General features: G+C 41.9%; 1 protein-coding gene across 4 annotated transcripts in view; it reads right to left on the bottom strand.

Moving 5' to 3' along the window:
- Positions 1–15,756, bottom strand: part of LOC115059687 (paired box protein Pax-2a-like) — a 28,363-nt gene extending 12,607 nt beyond the window's left edge. The window contains exons 1-7 of one of the 4 annotated variants that reach the window (XM_029527317.1): positions 15,708–15,756; positions 14,978–14,980; positions 13,715–13,880; positions 13,088–13,285; positions 9,663–9,742; positions 9,422–9,541; positions 990–1,165 (exon numbers count right to left, since the gene is read on the bottom strand). In XM_029527317.1, the coding sequence (XP_029383177.1) occupies positions 990–1,165; positions 9,422–9,541; positions 9,663–9,742; positions 13,088–13,285; positions 13,715–13,880; positions 14,978–14,980; positions 15,708–15,750 (786 nt within the window). In that variant the 5' untranslated portion in view covers positions 15,751–15,756. Of the gene's footprint in view, positions 1–989; positions 1,166–9,421; positions 9,542–9,662; positions 9,743–13,087; positions 13,286–13,714; positions 13,893–14,977; positions 14,981–15,707 lie in introns of all 4 variants that reach the window. The other 3 variants (XM_029527314.1, XM_029527315.1, XM_029527316.1) reach the window with 3 other exon arrangements.
- Positions 15,757–17,011: the final 1,255 nt, after the last annotated feature.

Raw genomic sequence — 17,011 nt, 5'->3', positions numbered from 1 at the left:
TCTTCCTTACTTGCCCCCACACTCGTTTTTTCTTTCTTTTCTTTTTTTTTTAGCCTAACCCTTTTCCCTCTGCCTTTTAATACTCTCCCTGACGTTCTTTGTGATTGCAAGTCATTTCCAATTCGTTTTGGTATTGATCTTCCAGTAGAAATCAGTTTTGTAATTAGCTGCAAATTAGGCCCTCTTCTGGAGGTGAGGCCTGTCCCACTGATTTATCACCTGCGTAATTCGCCCCGATTGGAGAGAAATTAAAATGAACTCAATTAGGCGACTGCTTTTGCTTTATGGGTCCAACTTGTAGTTTGGTGGGAGAAATTAATAGTCTCTTGTTGTTTAATGGTATAATGAAAGTAAATAAAGGTTATCCATTGTAATAAGCCCAGAGCTTTTAATAAGCAGTGGTTTCTGGCTGTCGTTTTGGTGTGGAGAAGGGTGGGGGAGCTGTGGTGGTGGTGGATGTTGCCCCAAGTGCCTCCTAATTTTTTGAAATGAGGATGGATGGCGACTGTGGATTTAATGGTTTTAATATCACAGAGAGTGTTTTCATGCATCCACTTCCTGAATGCACGTCACTGTGAAGGCAGCTTTCATTAAACATCAAGATGTGACCCAGGATGGAGAAATAAACAATGAGAGACGAGGAGCTTCACTTGAATAACACAGCAAAAATGAAGAAAAATCTAGGTATTGATTCATTTCATGTTGCCTTACTGTTATTCTCAATTATAGGGGATGCAAGGGATGTGTTTTTCATCGCAAAATCAATAATGTGTGGGAGTTTTCCTTGTGATCCCTCTAGCATTATACATGCTGGCTTGTAATCCAGTGCTAGGCCATCTCAGACGACTGTTTAATTAGCTTTTGTTTCTGAATATGGTTCGGGAATATTCTTCACAACGGTGGTTTTTGTGCTCAATTCAGCATCACGTGCACATTTTGGGTGTTTTCGTGTATGTGGCAAAGCAAAACACACAGTGGGTGGTACTAACCTGCTCCGGTTTGATATGCTCCGTCGTTGGGAAGACGTCAGGGTACGAGGGGCGTTCAAAGACCCGGTCCAACGCTTCCAGCTGCTGCTGAGTGAAGGCATCTGCCCTCAGGTGTTTCCGTAAACTCTCCACACTACCCTGAGAATCACTGTTTGGGCCAGAACCATCTGAACCATCTACAAGAAGAAAGAGCAACAATCGAGACACTGACCCCGGGAAGCTGGCCTTTACTTCAAGCTATGCACTTTATATTCTCCTCATGTTTTTTCTGTATCACCTCTGTGGGGGATCTGAGGAGGACAGAAAAGGATGGAGTGCAGCTTTTTCTGCACCTTAATGGCTGTGGTGAGCCACTGGCGACATCACACAGGCTTTTTCCCTGAACCCCCCACCTTACAGTATTAACACCATCATGATCTGAAAGCCCTCTGGTAATTGATGGATTACCATCACCTGCAAATATATACATGTTGTGGCAAGCATGTATACTAATGAAAGCAGCAGCCAGCCCATTATAGTTCCCTCTCTTTCCAGTCAGAGGATTTCCCCCCCACCCTTTTCTCCTGCTCACTGAATAAAAAAAGGCACAATTTCCCTTTCACAATTCAAAACTACTTTCATTCTCTGTGAGTGCGCGGTTCCATTTGGAAACAGCGGCACAGGACAAGGCGCTGAATAAAATCGTACAGTCTAGTTTAATCATCCTGCTCTCCAAACACAGGAATTTTCTCCTGACTCCTGACCTGATTACCCAACTGTTGGGGAGAAGGATGCCTTAGCTATTCCCGTTGTCACTTGTGTGCAAGCCTTTAAAGCCTTTACAGACTATTCTACCATACCGTCCCTCCCTCAGACCCTTTTTCCTCCCTCCTTTTCCATCACCCCCCCACCACACACACACACACCTCTCCTGACTGCAGTGGCTGTCTGTAGGTCTCCTCCCCGGATCCCACAAAGCTTCAGCTCCCTTACAAATCTGTCATTCTAAATTTGCGGCAGATTATGTTCTCCCCTCAGTGGGAGAGTGGTGATATATGATATGCAAGGCCCCTATTGATTGCCTGATCTGGTGGCAAGAGGGAGCTGAAATGAACTTGAAATGAACATCATGCCTCAACTCATTGTGCGTATAATACTCTACTTAATCCCGCATTTTTCTCTGCCATGGAATTCAATTGATCAATCATGTCTGTGTGATAGTACCATTTGGGAGGGTTATTGCCATTCTATTCTGCTGCTTGACCTTTTTTCACAGGCTGAGGCCAGAGGATGAACCCGACTGGTGTAAAGAGCTTGAAGCAGCTATAAAAGAGAGGGCGAGCGGGTTTGTGTGTGTCTGTGTGTGTCTGAGCACTTGCAGGCTTGCGTAACTTGAAATTGTGCTGATGGGTAGTAAAAAAATTTGTTATGAACCTGCTTACAATAGCTGGTTCACCGTTTTGTTTGCACTGCGGACATGACTGCATTAGGACTTATTTACAACGCACAATCCAACATTGATCTTAGTAAATGGATCAGGTATTGGCCACCTGTTTCTTTGTCAAAGGTTTCGGCTTCCATTTGCATCCATTCAGTCATGAAGCAATTTTTACTGTCCCAGCAATCATTGTCGGTATATAACCTTAATGAACAAATGATTCCAGTCAGTTTGCGAGAGTGACATTTACAGATGTGGAATATTTTATGGGAAAAAGAGGCCACTAGGAGTGAGTCAGGACGCTTTGGAGAGAAAGAGTTGGCTTGACATGCTGTGACATGCATTTACCCCCCTAAAAGTGTCACCTGTTGTTGAGTTTAGTCTGTAACTCTCTATTTTACCCTTAAATTACCTTTTTGTGTTCCCTTAAACTTAAGGTTTTACACTCCGTCTCTGTCTTCAGTGAAAATTTCCAAATTGCAGGCAGAGAAACTTCACTTCACACACTCCAAAATGTACTGGATTAGCTCAAAAAAACTTTGGCACCAAGTTTTAAGAAAACAAAAGGCAGTTGTTGTTTTGTTTTTTTTATAGTTTCCAGAAAGATGACAATGTGCAGAAACATATTTTTTTATACAACACTTATACACACACACGCTGAGTGACGCAGCCAAGCCCAAGATCATTTTTACATAGTGCCCGCCCCATTGCATCAATTTGAATACAATCAAAAGTTTGGTGTGCATCCTTAAATTGAAGGCAAAGTTTAGCCAAGATCATGAAATTCTGAGAGAAAATGAGGTTTGACCAGAAGAGAGACAGAAATTTCCTCCTTCATCAAGAGTTATATTAGAAAGACTCTTCACTTTTGTCTATCAGCAGATGGTTAGTTTAGCTTAGCATCTAAACTGTGACCAGAAGAAACTTAAAGATCTGCCAGCCAGTATCTGTTAAATTTACAAACTAATAATTGTCTCAACATTATTTGTTAATTAGAGCAAATTCTTTGTTTTTAAAAGAAGAGGTTTGGTTTTTGCAGTAACTTGTGTTTCCCCTTTACCCGTCTTTGTGCTAAAAAAAAAGGCTAAATCTTATTTAATCCCAACAAAAAGTGTATTTCCCAAGACTCTGATCTGTAGCTCATCTCTACATTCAGGTGATCATTCAGCAGCTTTTCTGGCCCTCACCTACGATGGTGGCCGCTTGTCACTTTATCAAACTCAATTGTTCTCTTTGCTACCAAAGAAAATAGAGTCATTAATTACTTTCCATCAGCCGGCCTGAGCCACAACACCTGATCAATACCCCCGCCACCATATTTGTCATTCACCTCTTTGAAATACACTTCCCACACACAAGACAAACCATCCTGGGTCAACCTACGCACTCTTCCTCCCACTCAGGGTGAGGATAGCCCCATCTGCCCTCCCAGTTACTGATTCCCATCTGACATTTCAGCAATGCCTTTGTTTCAGTAATGAAGATGATTCTGGCAACATTTAGGTCATTAACATTTCTGTGTAATTCTTCTTTGGATAGCATAGAAAGCTGTTTTGTGTAACTTTTATCATTTCTTCTGTAGTTGGTTGTTGTCAAGAAAAAAAGATGGCAAATGCCCAAATTTGACACGCTAGCGTCTCAGTGGCGGCGTCTTCATGAGGTGGTTGAAATTATGACTGTCAATCAGGACGCATGGAGGACACGGTGCGATATTATTACGGCAACAGAGTGTTGAACTCTGACACAGAGCATGGCTGTTCATTAACTGTGTCCTGCCAACAGCTGACAATGGTTTCTTTTAACTCTCACTCTCTGACCTTGACGGCCATGATGGCGAAGGTCCCCTCACCTTCAGGAGGGCATAAACTTCGCAAAACTGACCGAGTCGTTTTGGTGGCAGGTAAAATGAAATGGGGGAAAAGTGCATATTTTCAGTTAGCATTGTGTGTTGCACCTGGTTGTTGACATGAAAAGTTATTGTCTAGAGAGGACAAGAGGTTTTTTTTTCTATAGGTGGTTTGTTTGTTGCTGAAGTCGTAGACATTTTTTTTTTCTGGGCAGAAAAAGACATCTCAGTCATTTTTATGCGTGGTTACAGTTCTGTTGTTTGGGACGACACTTTCAACACTTTTTGCAACTTTAACTTCGATGCCTTTTTGTTAAGTCACAAGTCCCATGTTATTGCTGCAAAGAAATATTTTTTTTTATCAGCACTGATCATCACTACAAGTCAGATCCCGTGTTTGGACATTTCCAAATCTGCCCATTATGCGGCAGTGATAATAATCTTTGACCACAGTGGCTTTGTTGGTGCATTACATGCTTGTCCCGCTCTGTGGTTGTTTATTGATCACTGGAGTTGAGTGTATTCATCTTGACATCACTCTGTATTAACACTCCGGTAACGAGGGAGCAGTCTCTATCAGATCAGATAACCAGCTCTATAAAGCAGACTCCTCTCTGCGGGTTTCGCACCCACAGGTCATGACCCCCAGCAGGGGGCTTTAGCCAACGCAACTCCGGGTCTGGGAGCGAGTCTGAGTGACTGCCCGCCAAACAAAAACAGAGCAGTTATTGTGAATGAAGTGCAGATTGAGCATGAATAGTAGTTATGTCTCAGAGTCTGGCCCTAATAGAAGAAGAGAGTGATTTCAGAATAAAAGTTTGAGCTCTTTCATGCAATGAAAATAGGGTTTTTAAGTTCTTGTTAGAGGCTCGAGGAGTTGAGCTGACACCTTGAGGTCATGAAGGCCCCCCCGCGAGAAGAACAAGCCCCCTTTCAACATTTCCCCAAATATGCTCTTTGTTTAAATAACATGCCAACATACATACTGCTCTCGTTCCCTTAACACATTGTTATGTATTTAACAAGAACACACCTTTATAATTTCCCACCTGATTCAATTCCTGACTAAATGAAATCAAATTAAAACTCATTTGCATCAAATTGGATGAACTCAGCTGCATTTTGTTTTTCTAATTGAATGTTTTGATTATGTAAACTGAAAGGGATTAGAAGCCAAATTTGGAAGCTCGATTAAAAAAATAAATAAATAAATAAATAAATAATAATAATAAAAAAATGTGTTATCATAATTGATTAATTGAACAATTTGAACTCTGTATCAGTAACCTCACAGATGAGATCGAACTGCTTTTCTCCATTCCATATGTTTGTAAATTGATTTTTTTTTTTTTTTAGCATCTAGCACTGAAAAATGAATGAACTATTTGCAAAAAGTGGGCTGACTCCTAAAATCTGGAGCGCAGCAGTATGGAAAAACACTAAGTTCAGATGTTCCCAAGCTTTTATACCTTTCTTAATCTCATTTGGAGGTTGCACTTAGGTGCTGACATTTTGCTGCTCTTTGAGTTGCTGTGTTTACTCTTCCTCTCCCCCAAAACAGATGCTGATACACAGGGTAGGGTGTGACGGCGGCTCGCTCCATCACTCATCTCCATCCACACACATCGGCTCAGTCCTCATGACGCTCAGAGATGAGAAATAATTAATTCAACAGCTACTGAAGCACAGAATCACATCCATTCTGACTGCCACCGGCTATTGTTGTTGGCTCTTGAAATATATGATGATTGTCTTATCATGAAATTTTCTCTCTTGGTGTTTCTCTCATAAATCAAGAAGAAAAGGCCGGCAAAAAAGCAAGAGAGCATTCAGAATGGCTGAAATTAAGAATCATCTACAGGTTTGATAGTGCAATTTGTGGTGGCGCTCTGAAAGGACAAGCGATATGACTGGACACACTTCATGGACACTGCATATTCTCTACAGACCTCCAAGTTCGGGTCAATTCAGCTCTCTAATAACACGAAGGTGAACAAAAACATCCATGAAAGCTGATTTGTGCTTAAACATCAGATGCTACATGAAAGATTTTTACGTCACCCTTGAAGAAGCTGCCAGTGCTTCTCCTTTGTCTTTTCTGAAGCCCACCGTGTCAGAAGCAGTGGGGGGTGGCGGAGTCCGGGGTTGCAAGGGTGCAGCGGGTGCTGGGGGGGGTACTTGGATGTTAATCTGTGAGGTAATAGCTTTTCTCTGCAGAATTGCAGATTCTAATATATGTCACATTGTAAATGCGCGGACAGCCGTGGTCACCAAAAGACACCGTCTCCAAGGGGTCCCCCCCCCACCCCAGTTCTGTCCATCTGCAACAATGGCTGCCAAGTGTAACATGCTACTTTTAATTTCCAATAACACGTGACAATAGCAGATTAATGGCTCTTATGACACCTGTGTCCCTGAAGCTCCTCTCGCTGAGACCCAGTGTACATAACGTGTGTCACACTACATTATCTCTACATCCCTCCCGTAATGGGGGACCTTTTTTTAAGGGCACTGCTGACTTGGAAACTTAGGAGGTGTCTCTCTGCTTGGCAGAGAGCCACAGCTACTGTCTAAAACAAATACTCTGGGCCACACAGCCAGTCCATTTCAGCAGGGCTTGTGTTGCACAGAGCTTCCCCTCCTTTCCTTCCCCCCTTCCTTTGCTCATTTTTGTTCATGTTTTCAGACCTTGATAATGACTGCTTGTGCCATAATCATCATGAGGCTTACCAAGTTAAGTAGGGCTCAGGCAAGCTACTGTGCTGTGAGGAAATTTAATCCAAGCATTAACTGACTATAGACTACTGCCTACTGAGCAAGGCGAAATACATTTGAATAGCAAACAAGGCGACACTGAAACACAGACACACATGAGAAAAATGTCCACAAAACAGTGAGATTATTGCACAAACACATTTTCTGACTTTTAGAATACTCAGTTTCAGAAAAAGAGTTTTCCAAGGAATCAGTTCCTTCTTGGAGCAGAAATGTTTTTGTCTTGTATTGTTACAAGGTAGCATATGTTTACAGCTTTCAATCATTTCCAGAAATGCTTCTCTAGAAGTGACTTTTTTATGTAAATGTTACAAAAGGGCTTTAAGTCAAGCAAAAGAAAGAAACTTCCTTAATCCAGTTAATGATATCTAAGTTAAATATGGGATCAATGATAAACACCCCACAAAACGATAAAACATGATTTGATTTTTAGCAGAATTGAAAGTTCCTCAAAACTTCCACATTCCTAAAGTGTCTTAGTTCACAACTGTGGCTCTGATTTAAAGGACATATTTCTTAAACGTAATAAAGAGCAATGGTTTTACATTTATCAAATAAACAAATAGAAAATCTGATATTAATGATTGTTGTTTCAGCAGGAAGCCCCCCCAAGAAAATAGTACTACACGGTTATTTACACCACAAATTATGACAAAATAGAGCTGCAGCTTGAGTTTCACAATTAAAGCAATCAATACGTTCAAAAAGACATGATTTGCACCAACTCTTAGTTGAAAATGTTCCCAAAATAGGAAAAGCATGAGCCGCAGAAGGCATGGTAGCTACGCATCTATTTCCCAGAACATATCACCCAAATTTTTAAAATCTTGAATTTCAGCTGTTTTGTTGGCCAATGTGCAATTTAAGAGAAGACAGGAAGAGGACAGCAGTGTCCACAGGCTACTCTCATATGTAATATTTTATTCTTGCAAACTGTGGCCCGAGGCGAGACACTGCTTCCTCAGCCGTGTGTGCGTGTGAGGCCAAGACCCGGGGTTTATGTTTTGGAAAGATAAAGTATCCCTGACCCCGTGTTTCCAGGTAGGCACCAGCTGGCTATTGAGAGTATATAAGAACCAAGCCCCCCCACCCCCCCGCTCCACCTTACCCTTAGTACAAGTCCTACCATGACGCAAACGCACACACCAGCACACACCACCATCCACATGCACAGCTTTCTTTCTCTTTCATCGTACATAGTGGCTGAGCACCTAAATCACAGAAATGGCAGCACATCAGGGGAATCATTTGAGACTGAATAGCCATAGAACCATGGTGCTGTCACCTGGGAGACCTCCACAAAACAGACCAGCTCTCCTCCTCACGCACACATACCTTAGTCCTCTCCATGCCCTTTAATACCTCTTTGCCCTTCAGTAGCAATCTGCATAGAAATGTGTGCATTCTATCATTCAGAGACTAGACATTACACCCTGGCTAATATGAGAGGTCCTCGAAAGACTGAAAATGAACCCTTGAAAATACCAGACGTTTGCATTATGCCTCCGCGATTGCATCTCTTACAGGGAAAGACTTGATTATGTCATTTGCCATGTCCACGTCATGCTGATTTTTATATCTTTGCCAGGAAATCTACCTCTGACAGGTCATTAGTCATCCCTCCCTCCCCGCTCGCACATAAAACATCAATTCCACTCAATATCCCGCAAACCCCTGTGCTTCTCGGCAAACGCCAGAACAAAGAAGAAGCTATGTAAACCGCTGCCGTGCTCTGATTAGCTCTCATTCCGGAGCACTGCAGAAATAAGGCACTCATTCCCCACCCTGTTTGAGATAACTGCCCCTTTTCAGCAGCCGCATCATCCCTCCACACTCATACACGCCTTGTAACATGAGTGCATCTGTTTAGCTATTCTCATCAGCTACTTATGTAGTGACATTAAGGAAGCCTATTGCTTACAGAACCAATAATCTATATCGCCTCAGGCCCCCTTATATCCACTAACCTACTACTTCGGCAGCAGCAGGAGAGCAGCCACTTTTGTTGAAGAAAAAATAAAAAAAAAATAAAAGCCCTCCACAGAGCTGTAGCGGCTTTCTTGACTGACCTGGGTGGTTGGCTACATCATCTTGACATGTAATTATCTAAAGCCCTTTAATCACTTCCATAAAGATTAATTGCAGGAGACAACAGCGGAGGTCGTGTCTTCAAATCAAAAGACTCCTTGGCAGATTGACACAGTGGTGTAACAGAGTTCAGACTTAGGTGTTTTATAAGGGTCATCTACTGGAACTGAAGCAGGTTTTAATGCCGTAATTGCAAGTTCAGCAAAGTGGGGTTTATAGCATGAAGCAATTGGTTTTTTTCTTTTAGGATTTTAGATCTGCATGCCAATCTAAAGCTAAAGCAGAGTGTTATTTCTTTCTCCTTACCTTCATCTCTTTTCCTCTTTTCACCATTGGATCGTGGAATACCCAGAATCCCATTGATGGAGTAGGATCCTGCGGGGTCATTGGAGGCGCTGGTTACAGGCGGAGAGTTTGTGCTTGGTACTGGGAAGAAGGAAGGAAATGATTAAAACCCAGCTTGTGCTTTGTAATCAATACATACTTGTGTCTGATTGGTATGATGCCAATATGAAGACCCTGCTGATGCTGTGAGCTGCAGCATTACCTATAGTATGGCCTGGTGCTGACAGGGATGTCCCATCGGGGGATGGATGGAAAGGCTGCTGGACTTTTGTTCGAATGATCCTGGGGGGAACAAAGGAAATGCAGATGTCACTGCTGCTTTTCTATGACAGGTTTCTCTTTCCGGTGATTTCCAAACTGCCTCTAATTTGAGCGCACTGTTCGCTCACAGCAGCTACGGCGGAGATGACGTGTGATTAAGATATCCAACGCAATTCACACGCGTAGACGGGATCCGGTCAGTGGTCCTACCTTAAAGGTGAGGTGTGTTACAGTCTTCATTGCACTTTTGGTCTAAGTGATCTTGCAAACAAAGCATGAAATCACATCAATTCACCTCAATGATCAGCTTCACTGACTCTACCTGGCCCACACTAATCAGCACCAACCTCTCCCTTTCCCAATCCCACTGAGGAGAGGGGGGTTTCACCGGAGCTGATCACAGCCCAACTGTAGCCCTTTGCTTCCCAGATCAAACATCTCTGTAGAACCAAGCAGCCCCCATGTGCCAATGCGGATGAGGTTGTATTGATTGGGGCTTGGGGAGAAAAAGTTGGGGATTAGTCACACGGGCAAACAGATGCAAATAGAAAGCTATAAATTATATGTGACAGGAAAGCAATAGTTCCTTATTGCCTTGCACAAGCTTACGCCAGCATTAGATTCCTTTAATCTGAATGGCACTTGGGGAGAAAGGGAGCTGTCACAATAATTTGTAAACTTTAAAACTATTCATCACGTATGCCACGAGAGCTATTTTAAATCACAAGGAAAAGAGCTGAAGACCATGGAGGCTTTTAGGGTTGATTTCTTTACACAGTTTTTTGCATATTTTATTTCCATTAAAAAAAAAAAAAGGGATTTGCTCGCTCGGGTAAAACTGCACAGTGCAAAAACATCCAGATTATAATTTTAAACCAAAATCACTCGTCCTTTTAATTTTGCCCTCCATGTTAACCAGAAACAACATCAGATCATTTGGATATTGATGGTGCCAGGAGGCTTCAGAGGTATAAAACACCGTCACAAACAAACAGCAACGAAAAAGACAGAACTCCCCTAGGAGGCAAACCTGCCAAACAACAAGCTTTTCCAGAAAGCGCATATTGATGTTTTAATTTTTTTCACTTCTCCCCCATAACAGTTATTCGACCCTTGACTTGTGCGTGCTACATAAATTCAAAGAGTTTATTTGGTATCCATGTTCTTGATATTGAATAAGCAATTTGGAAGAATGAATTAATGGCCTGGTTGTTGCCGAAAATCCCCTGAAGAAATATTAAAATTGCTTTAGTTCTGAATCAATAATATCGAGCACCATTGAGGACGTTTTTTTTTTTTTTTTTTTTTATATGTGTCTCGCAGCAGGGTAGCATTACTTGTTGGTCGTGGTGGCCCTGACGTGTCCTACAACACTATCTCTGTAGCATTTAATAATGCATGCAGGGGAAAGGTGTTTAAATAGAGCATCCTCTTTTGTCAACAGTCCTGAGGTCAGACAGTCTGCCACAGAAACCCACGACTGGCCCCAGTCAGAACCATCCAACTGGAAAAGACTTTGGCTCCAGTCTTTAGTGGCTTTTTTTCCCCCCTGAATTGTCTTAACTGGGAAAGCCCTGTTTAAACTTCTCCTGTGGTTTATTCTTAAAAAAAATAAATTATAAAAAAATCACCTTTTCTACTTATAGATATGTATAAACGCACACAGACATATTTTTTAAACATCATGAAGGCCATTAGATAATCTGGAGCAAAGTCTGTCTGGGTTATTGAACCACTAAGGATGTTTTCATTGATTGATTTTCATGAACTCCTCCTTTAAGAGTCCAAACATGTATTGAAATATTTACCTCTCGCTAAATCAAAACAAACGCTTGTGTCGTCTCATTGTGTGTATGCTCCACTCTGTGTGTGTGTGTGTGTGTGTGTGTGTGTGTGTGTGGCACTGAGCTACAGGGAGCCACATTGAAATCTTACATTTCTTCTGCTGTTAAAAAAAAGAAAGAAAGAAAGAAAAATATTCTGCATTAAAGCATAATAGAAATTCAAAGCAGCTCATATTTGACTGATAGAATTACAGCTCTTTGTATTCACAATTTAATTTCCCCCATAAACAAAGACACATAAGGCTTCCCCCTCCCGTCCAAAAGAGAAAGCTTTAATTGGAATTGAAAAAACTTTATAGGGCTCTTTTAATGATATTAATGTACATTTTGAATTTATCACATACATGTGTCTGAGCCTCCTTAAATGGGGCTTTTTAAGCAGCCACGAAGCATGAAATGAATTTTCTTCAGCCTTTTCTCTATTTAAAAGATGTCTTGTGTGGAGCTGTCCATGCTCTCCCATCAGCTCATTAAAATGTAATGCTGATGCTGGCTCTATGGAACAGTGCCTCTTAACCAAAGTTCATCACCAGGGATCTCTGGTGGTGGTGGTGGGGGGCGCTGGGGCAAGGAGGGGTGAGGTGCTGGTGGGGTGGGGGTGTCCTGGGTCCTCCTGTAGCTGCCACTCTCAAGCCCAGAGTGCAGTTTATGACTTTCTTGAATAAAACTGAAGATTTAGAGCATAAATGACGAAACCTGTCACGTTGAATTTAGATATTTTAAACTGATAATCGCTCATCAGACGCTCAGTATGAACGTTTTAATGCAAAGTTGTAACTGCGCCTTTGTGCGCCATGATGCCACATCAGTATTAATTACTGATTTCTTTTATTTTTTATTTTTTTAATGCAGGGATTTAAAATCTGGAGTTGTGTTGATGAGCAGGAAGTGATTTTTTTTTTTTTTTTTTTAAGGCTAGATTTTGGCCTCTCGGATTCTTTATTATTATCACTGTTGCTGTTATTTTAATTAAATTTAGCCAACAACCTCATTTTCAAACGACGAATTGCAGCCGACACATTATCCCCCTCTTTTTAGGAGATTTCTTCCAAAAAATAAAATCCGGCAGAAAAGCCAGTGTTGCTCTCTCTCTCTCTCTCTGTGCAGCAGCTCCAGCACATCAGATGTGCTAAAGAAAATTGGCCTGCTTTATAGCGCCACGGGATCTGGTCACCGAATATTGATCGGTTTTCATCTCGACAGATTCACTCAGTCCTGGATGTACTGCTGATTGTTGAGGGAGTTTGGTCTGAAAGATTGAATTGCACCTCTGAGACCGCAGGCAGCCTCGGCGTGCCGGGCTGCACAAAGTTGGTCAAACAATATTCAGCTGTGGGTGGTGCGTTTAAGGACAGATATACTGTGATAGATTATTTTTAATTTGCGCACCATTGGCGCTTTTCATTAAAGCGTCTCCACCCCGCAGCCTGTTTAATCCAACTGGATTTACACACAAAAAAAAATCTGAATATGCACTTTATCGTGCATATTTTTCAGTTGTATTTAAATGTTAGTTTCCTACCTGTTAATGGATGAGACGCTGGGAACTGTGTCGTTGTCGCAGATGCCTTCAGCCAGCAGTCTGTCTCTGATCTCCCAGGCGAACATGGTTGGATTTTGTCTCTTGTAGTCTGCGATTTTTTCCACCACCTTTGGCGTGGCCACTTTGGGTTTAGAGCCACCGATCACTCCAGGTTTAATGCTGCCAGTCTCATAGTATCTGCAATCAGGCGGTGATAGTTAGACCTAATGCTCCAGAGAAATCAGCATTAATGTTCTTTCCAAGTCAGTGACGCAGCCGTCGACGGCGTTTGGTGTGTGTGTGTGTGTGTGGGGGGGGGTTGTTCCAACATTTAGAGCATTTAATTTGTATTTATGTTTTCTTTTACAAGAAAGTATCCAGAAGTCAAAACTTTTCTTCAACAAAACATCAAACTTAAGGGCGCAAGTTTAACTGCAGTGTCTCAAAACGAACATATAAAAAAAACGCACCATTGCGCGCTTTCGTACGCAACACATGGATCTCATTACGCACCAAAACCGGCAAGACTGAACGAAAATTTAGCTGCAAAATATTTAAAGGAATAAAAGCTGAGTTGTGGAGCCCTCAGCACAGTCCACCTGGCTGGGCCGGAGAGCTGCCACCTACCTGCCCAGGATCTTGCTGACGCAGCCGTGGCTGACCCGCAGCTGTCTGGAGATGTCGCACGGCCGGACCCCCTGGTGGGCCAGCTCCACTATCCGCTGTCTCACCACATCCGGGAGGGGTCTGCCGTTCACAAACACCCCGCCGAGCTGGTTCACACCTCCGTGCCCTACGTGGGATACAACAGCAGCACACAACCACCGTAACATTACATAAGGTTGTAAGGGAGAACAGGAAGCAGGTGAACGTGGTGTTGTTGTTGTTGTTGTTGTTGTTGTTGTTGTTGTTTTCATCAGAAATGGTAGAAGAGACAAACTGTAGAAAATAACCCCCACAGTGTAACTGCAGGTCAGAGTCCTCCTCCTTTCTATGGAGCAGGTGGATTCACATGGATTTATCAGGCTGTGCTTTAACGTCCACTAAACACAGCACATTTAAAAATACCACTGTTGATTCTTTTTTATTTTATTTTATATTATTTAATGGTTGCCATCACTGAGGCGCCAGACTTTGCTCTGTTTTACACCGTTTGCAGTTTACATCACAGTGACCAAGTTATAGGCTAATCATTTCATTTGTTATTATTCATTATACAATATAATTGATGGATAGAAAGAATTCATTTTGGGGTATTTTATAATTATTATTATTATTATTATTATTATTATTACTATTTTGTTAAAGCTGAGAAAATCACAACACGAAACAAATGTGCCCATGGATGATCTTATTTACATAGTTTCTATTATATTAGATTTTTTTTTAACGAAACCAAAATGAGTAAAAATTGAAGGTTGTTTTATTTATATGAGCACTTGCACGTTTTAGTCAATCTATATTTTTGTATTCCCCATTTCTCTTTAAAACAAGATATTTATATATTTTTAACTTTTTTAATTAAACTCAATTACAGTCAGTCTTATGTAATAATTCATTAAACTACCTTTTATGTAGAGGGTTACATTAAAAGCCTAATTATGCAGAATATACAGTATATTTAAAAAATGTTTCTGTTATTCTACAGCTTGTACAACGCACACAATAAATCCAGCCTACACTGGCCAGTGACCCTGTGTCCTGTCCTTAGTGTCATTTCATTTCGGAAAGTGATGCAAAGATAGGAATTTAATTGAGTCTCCACTACTTTAAAGTTGCTCCCGGTCAAAACACAGACTCCATATTTTCTCTGCAGCTCCTCGGCTCATGTTTGGTGTTAAGTTACAGCCTCTTTCATTTGCCCTGCACGGTAATTTTAAATAATTGAACGAGCTTTGATTACTCATATTACATATTATTTAGTAAATGAAGAGGCCATCAATTATTCACTCGGATCCACCACATTATAAGTAAACCACACTACATGTGGACTTAAGTCGGACCTATGGGAGCTTGCTGTTATTTGGATCATTTGAATAATAGATGTGTAACTAATGTGTCCTGACTTATTAGGCCTGAACAAACACTTACACACACACACACGCTGCGCGGGAAGCTGCAGGCTGATGCACGTGTAAATTGCTGAGTACCTCCAAACGCATGTTCTTTGTTTACTTTGACAACTTTAATTTCTGCAGCTCTCACACTCTGTGCATTGGACTCTTGTAGTCCTTTGTGCCATTTGAAATGATTCTTTCCATTATTCTTGGCTTTTTTTTTTTTTTTTTTGGGGAATATAATCTTCTTTCTTAAAGCCCACATGGGATGAATGTGTGAAATACGAGGAAACTATGATTCCACCAGCAGCAGCCTGATGTTTCCATATTTCCATATTTCCTCGAATGTCACTTTATTAGCTCGCCACTTAAAAAAAAAAAAAAAAATCAATTCAATTCACAAAGATGCAGTTTTCCACACACACACACACACACACACACACAAATAAAAATCTCTGCTCTCTGCTGCAGGCCTTTGTATTATGCAGGAATGATGGTTGTTTTTTTTATCCGCATACATATTAAAGCTGCAGTGGCTCACAAACTCAGGTTGTGCTACTTACGGTGCATCGCTGTGAAGGGGTCTGCCTTGCAGTGAATATCCATCGGATAGCAGAGGAAAGAGAGATAATCAACTGAAGTCGCCGTTTCGCCTTCCTATCGCGGGTGAAAACGTGAAGAAGAAAAAAAAGGTGATTCTACTCAACGGAGGGACTTGTAGTTTTAGCCCCCTCCGCCGCCCCCCCCCCACCCCCCCCACCCACCCCCCCGCTTCGTCAACAAAACGATCTGATGGCAACTTCTTCTTCCGCCCAGAAAAGTTGCCCCTTCTGGTGTGTTTTTTTTTTTTTTTTTTTTTTAGCAGTCCGGTCCGGCAGCGGAGGTCTGGCAGGTGCGCAGCATGACCGAAGGATTGTTTTCACCGGAGCGACCTGGATTCAGTTTATCGCAAAAATTAATTTCGTCTTTCTTTCCTCTCAGAGCGGCGGTAAATCTCACAGCAGGTCGCGTTTTCTTTTTTCTTTCTTTCTTTTTTTTTTGTTTGTTTTGTTTTTTCTTTTTCTTGTTGTTGTTTTTCTTTATTTATTTTTTAAGATTTCTTTCTTTTTTTTTTTTTTTTGGTCCAGCTGTGCAGCGGCCCGGTATCTCCTCAATCCTGGTGGCCTCGGTTGACGCGTCAAAGCGGCGGAGGGACGCGCACACACACCATCGGCGGGGTTTCTCTCTCTTGTCGCGCTGGATGCGTGAAGCTGGATCTTTGGGCTGGGAATGAAGCCTGTGTCTGTAGTCTGTGGTTCTAAAAGCTGCAACCCTCCCCTCCTCTCTCTCTCTCCCTCTCCCTCTCCCTCTCTCTCTCTCTCTCTCTCTCTCTCTCTCTCTCTCCCCCCCCCACCCCCTCCTCCTCTGCAGACCCCCCCTTTTGCTTATATGGATGACTTGTCAGACAAAGGCAATAGATGCCAACACTTTGTGATTCGCCAATGCACACAAAAAAATAAATAAAAAAAAATAAAAAAAATACCGGGGGTCCAAATGAGGAGGTCTCTAAGTCTGACACACCGGCAGGAAGGGGAGGGAGATAAATAAGGAATGGATCCGTCGGAGTTACAAATATCAGAGTTTGACTCGACATTAGAGCAGCTGTGAATTATATATTCGCTTACTGGAAGTTTTGAATCAATGAAACAGATTATGTTCAAATTTGTGTTCCTCTCTGATCCTTTTTTCTTTTATTACGCGGACTAACAGCCTTGTCTCTGGGAATATACAGGATGTGTGTGTGTGTGTGTGTGTGTGTGTGTGCGTGTGTTCTCACAACCCGGATCTCGCTCGACCCTTCTTTAAATTTTCCTCTTTTATATTTCAT

The sequence above is a fragment of the Echeneis naucrates genome, chromosome 19, assembly GCF_900963305.1.
Source record: "Echeneis naucrates chromosome 19, fEcheNa1.1, whole genome shotgun sequence".
Classification (NCBI taxonomy): domain Eukaryota; kingdom Metazoa; phylum Chordata; class Actinopteri; order Carangiformes; family Echeneidae; genus Echeneis; species Echeneis naucrates.
This window is presented reverse-complemented; position numbering and strand designations above follow the sequence as displayed.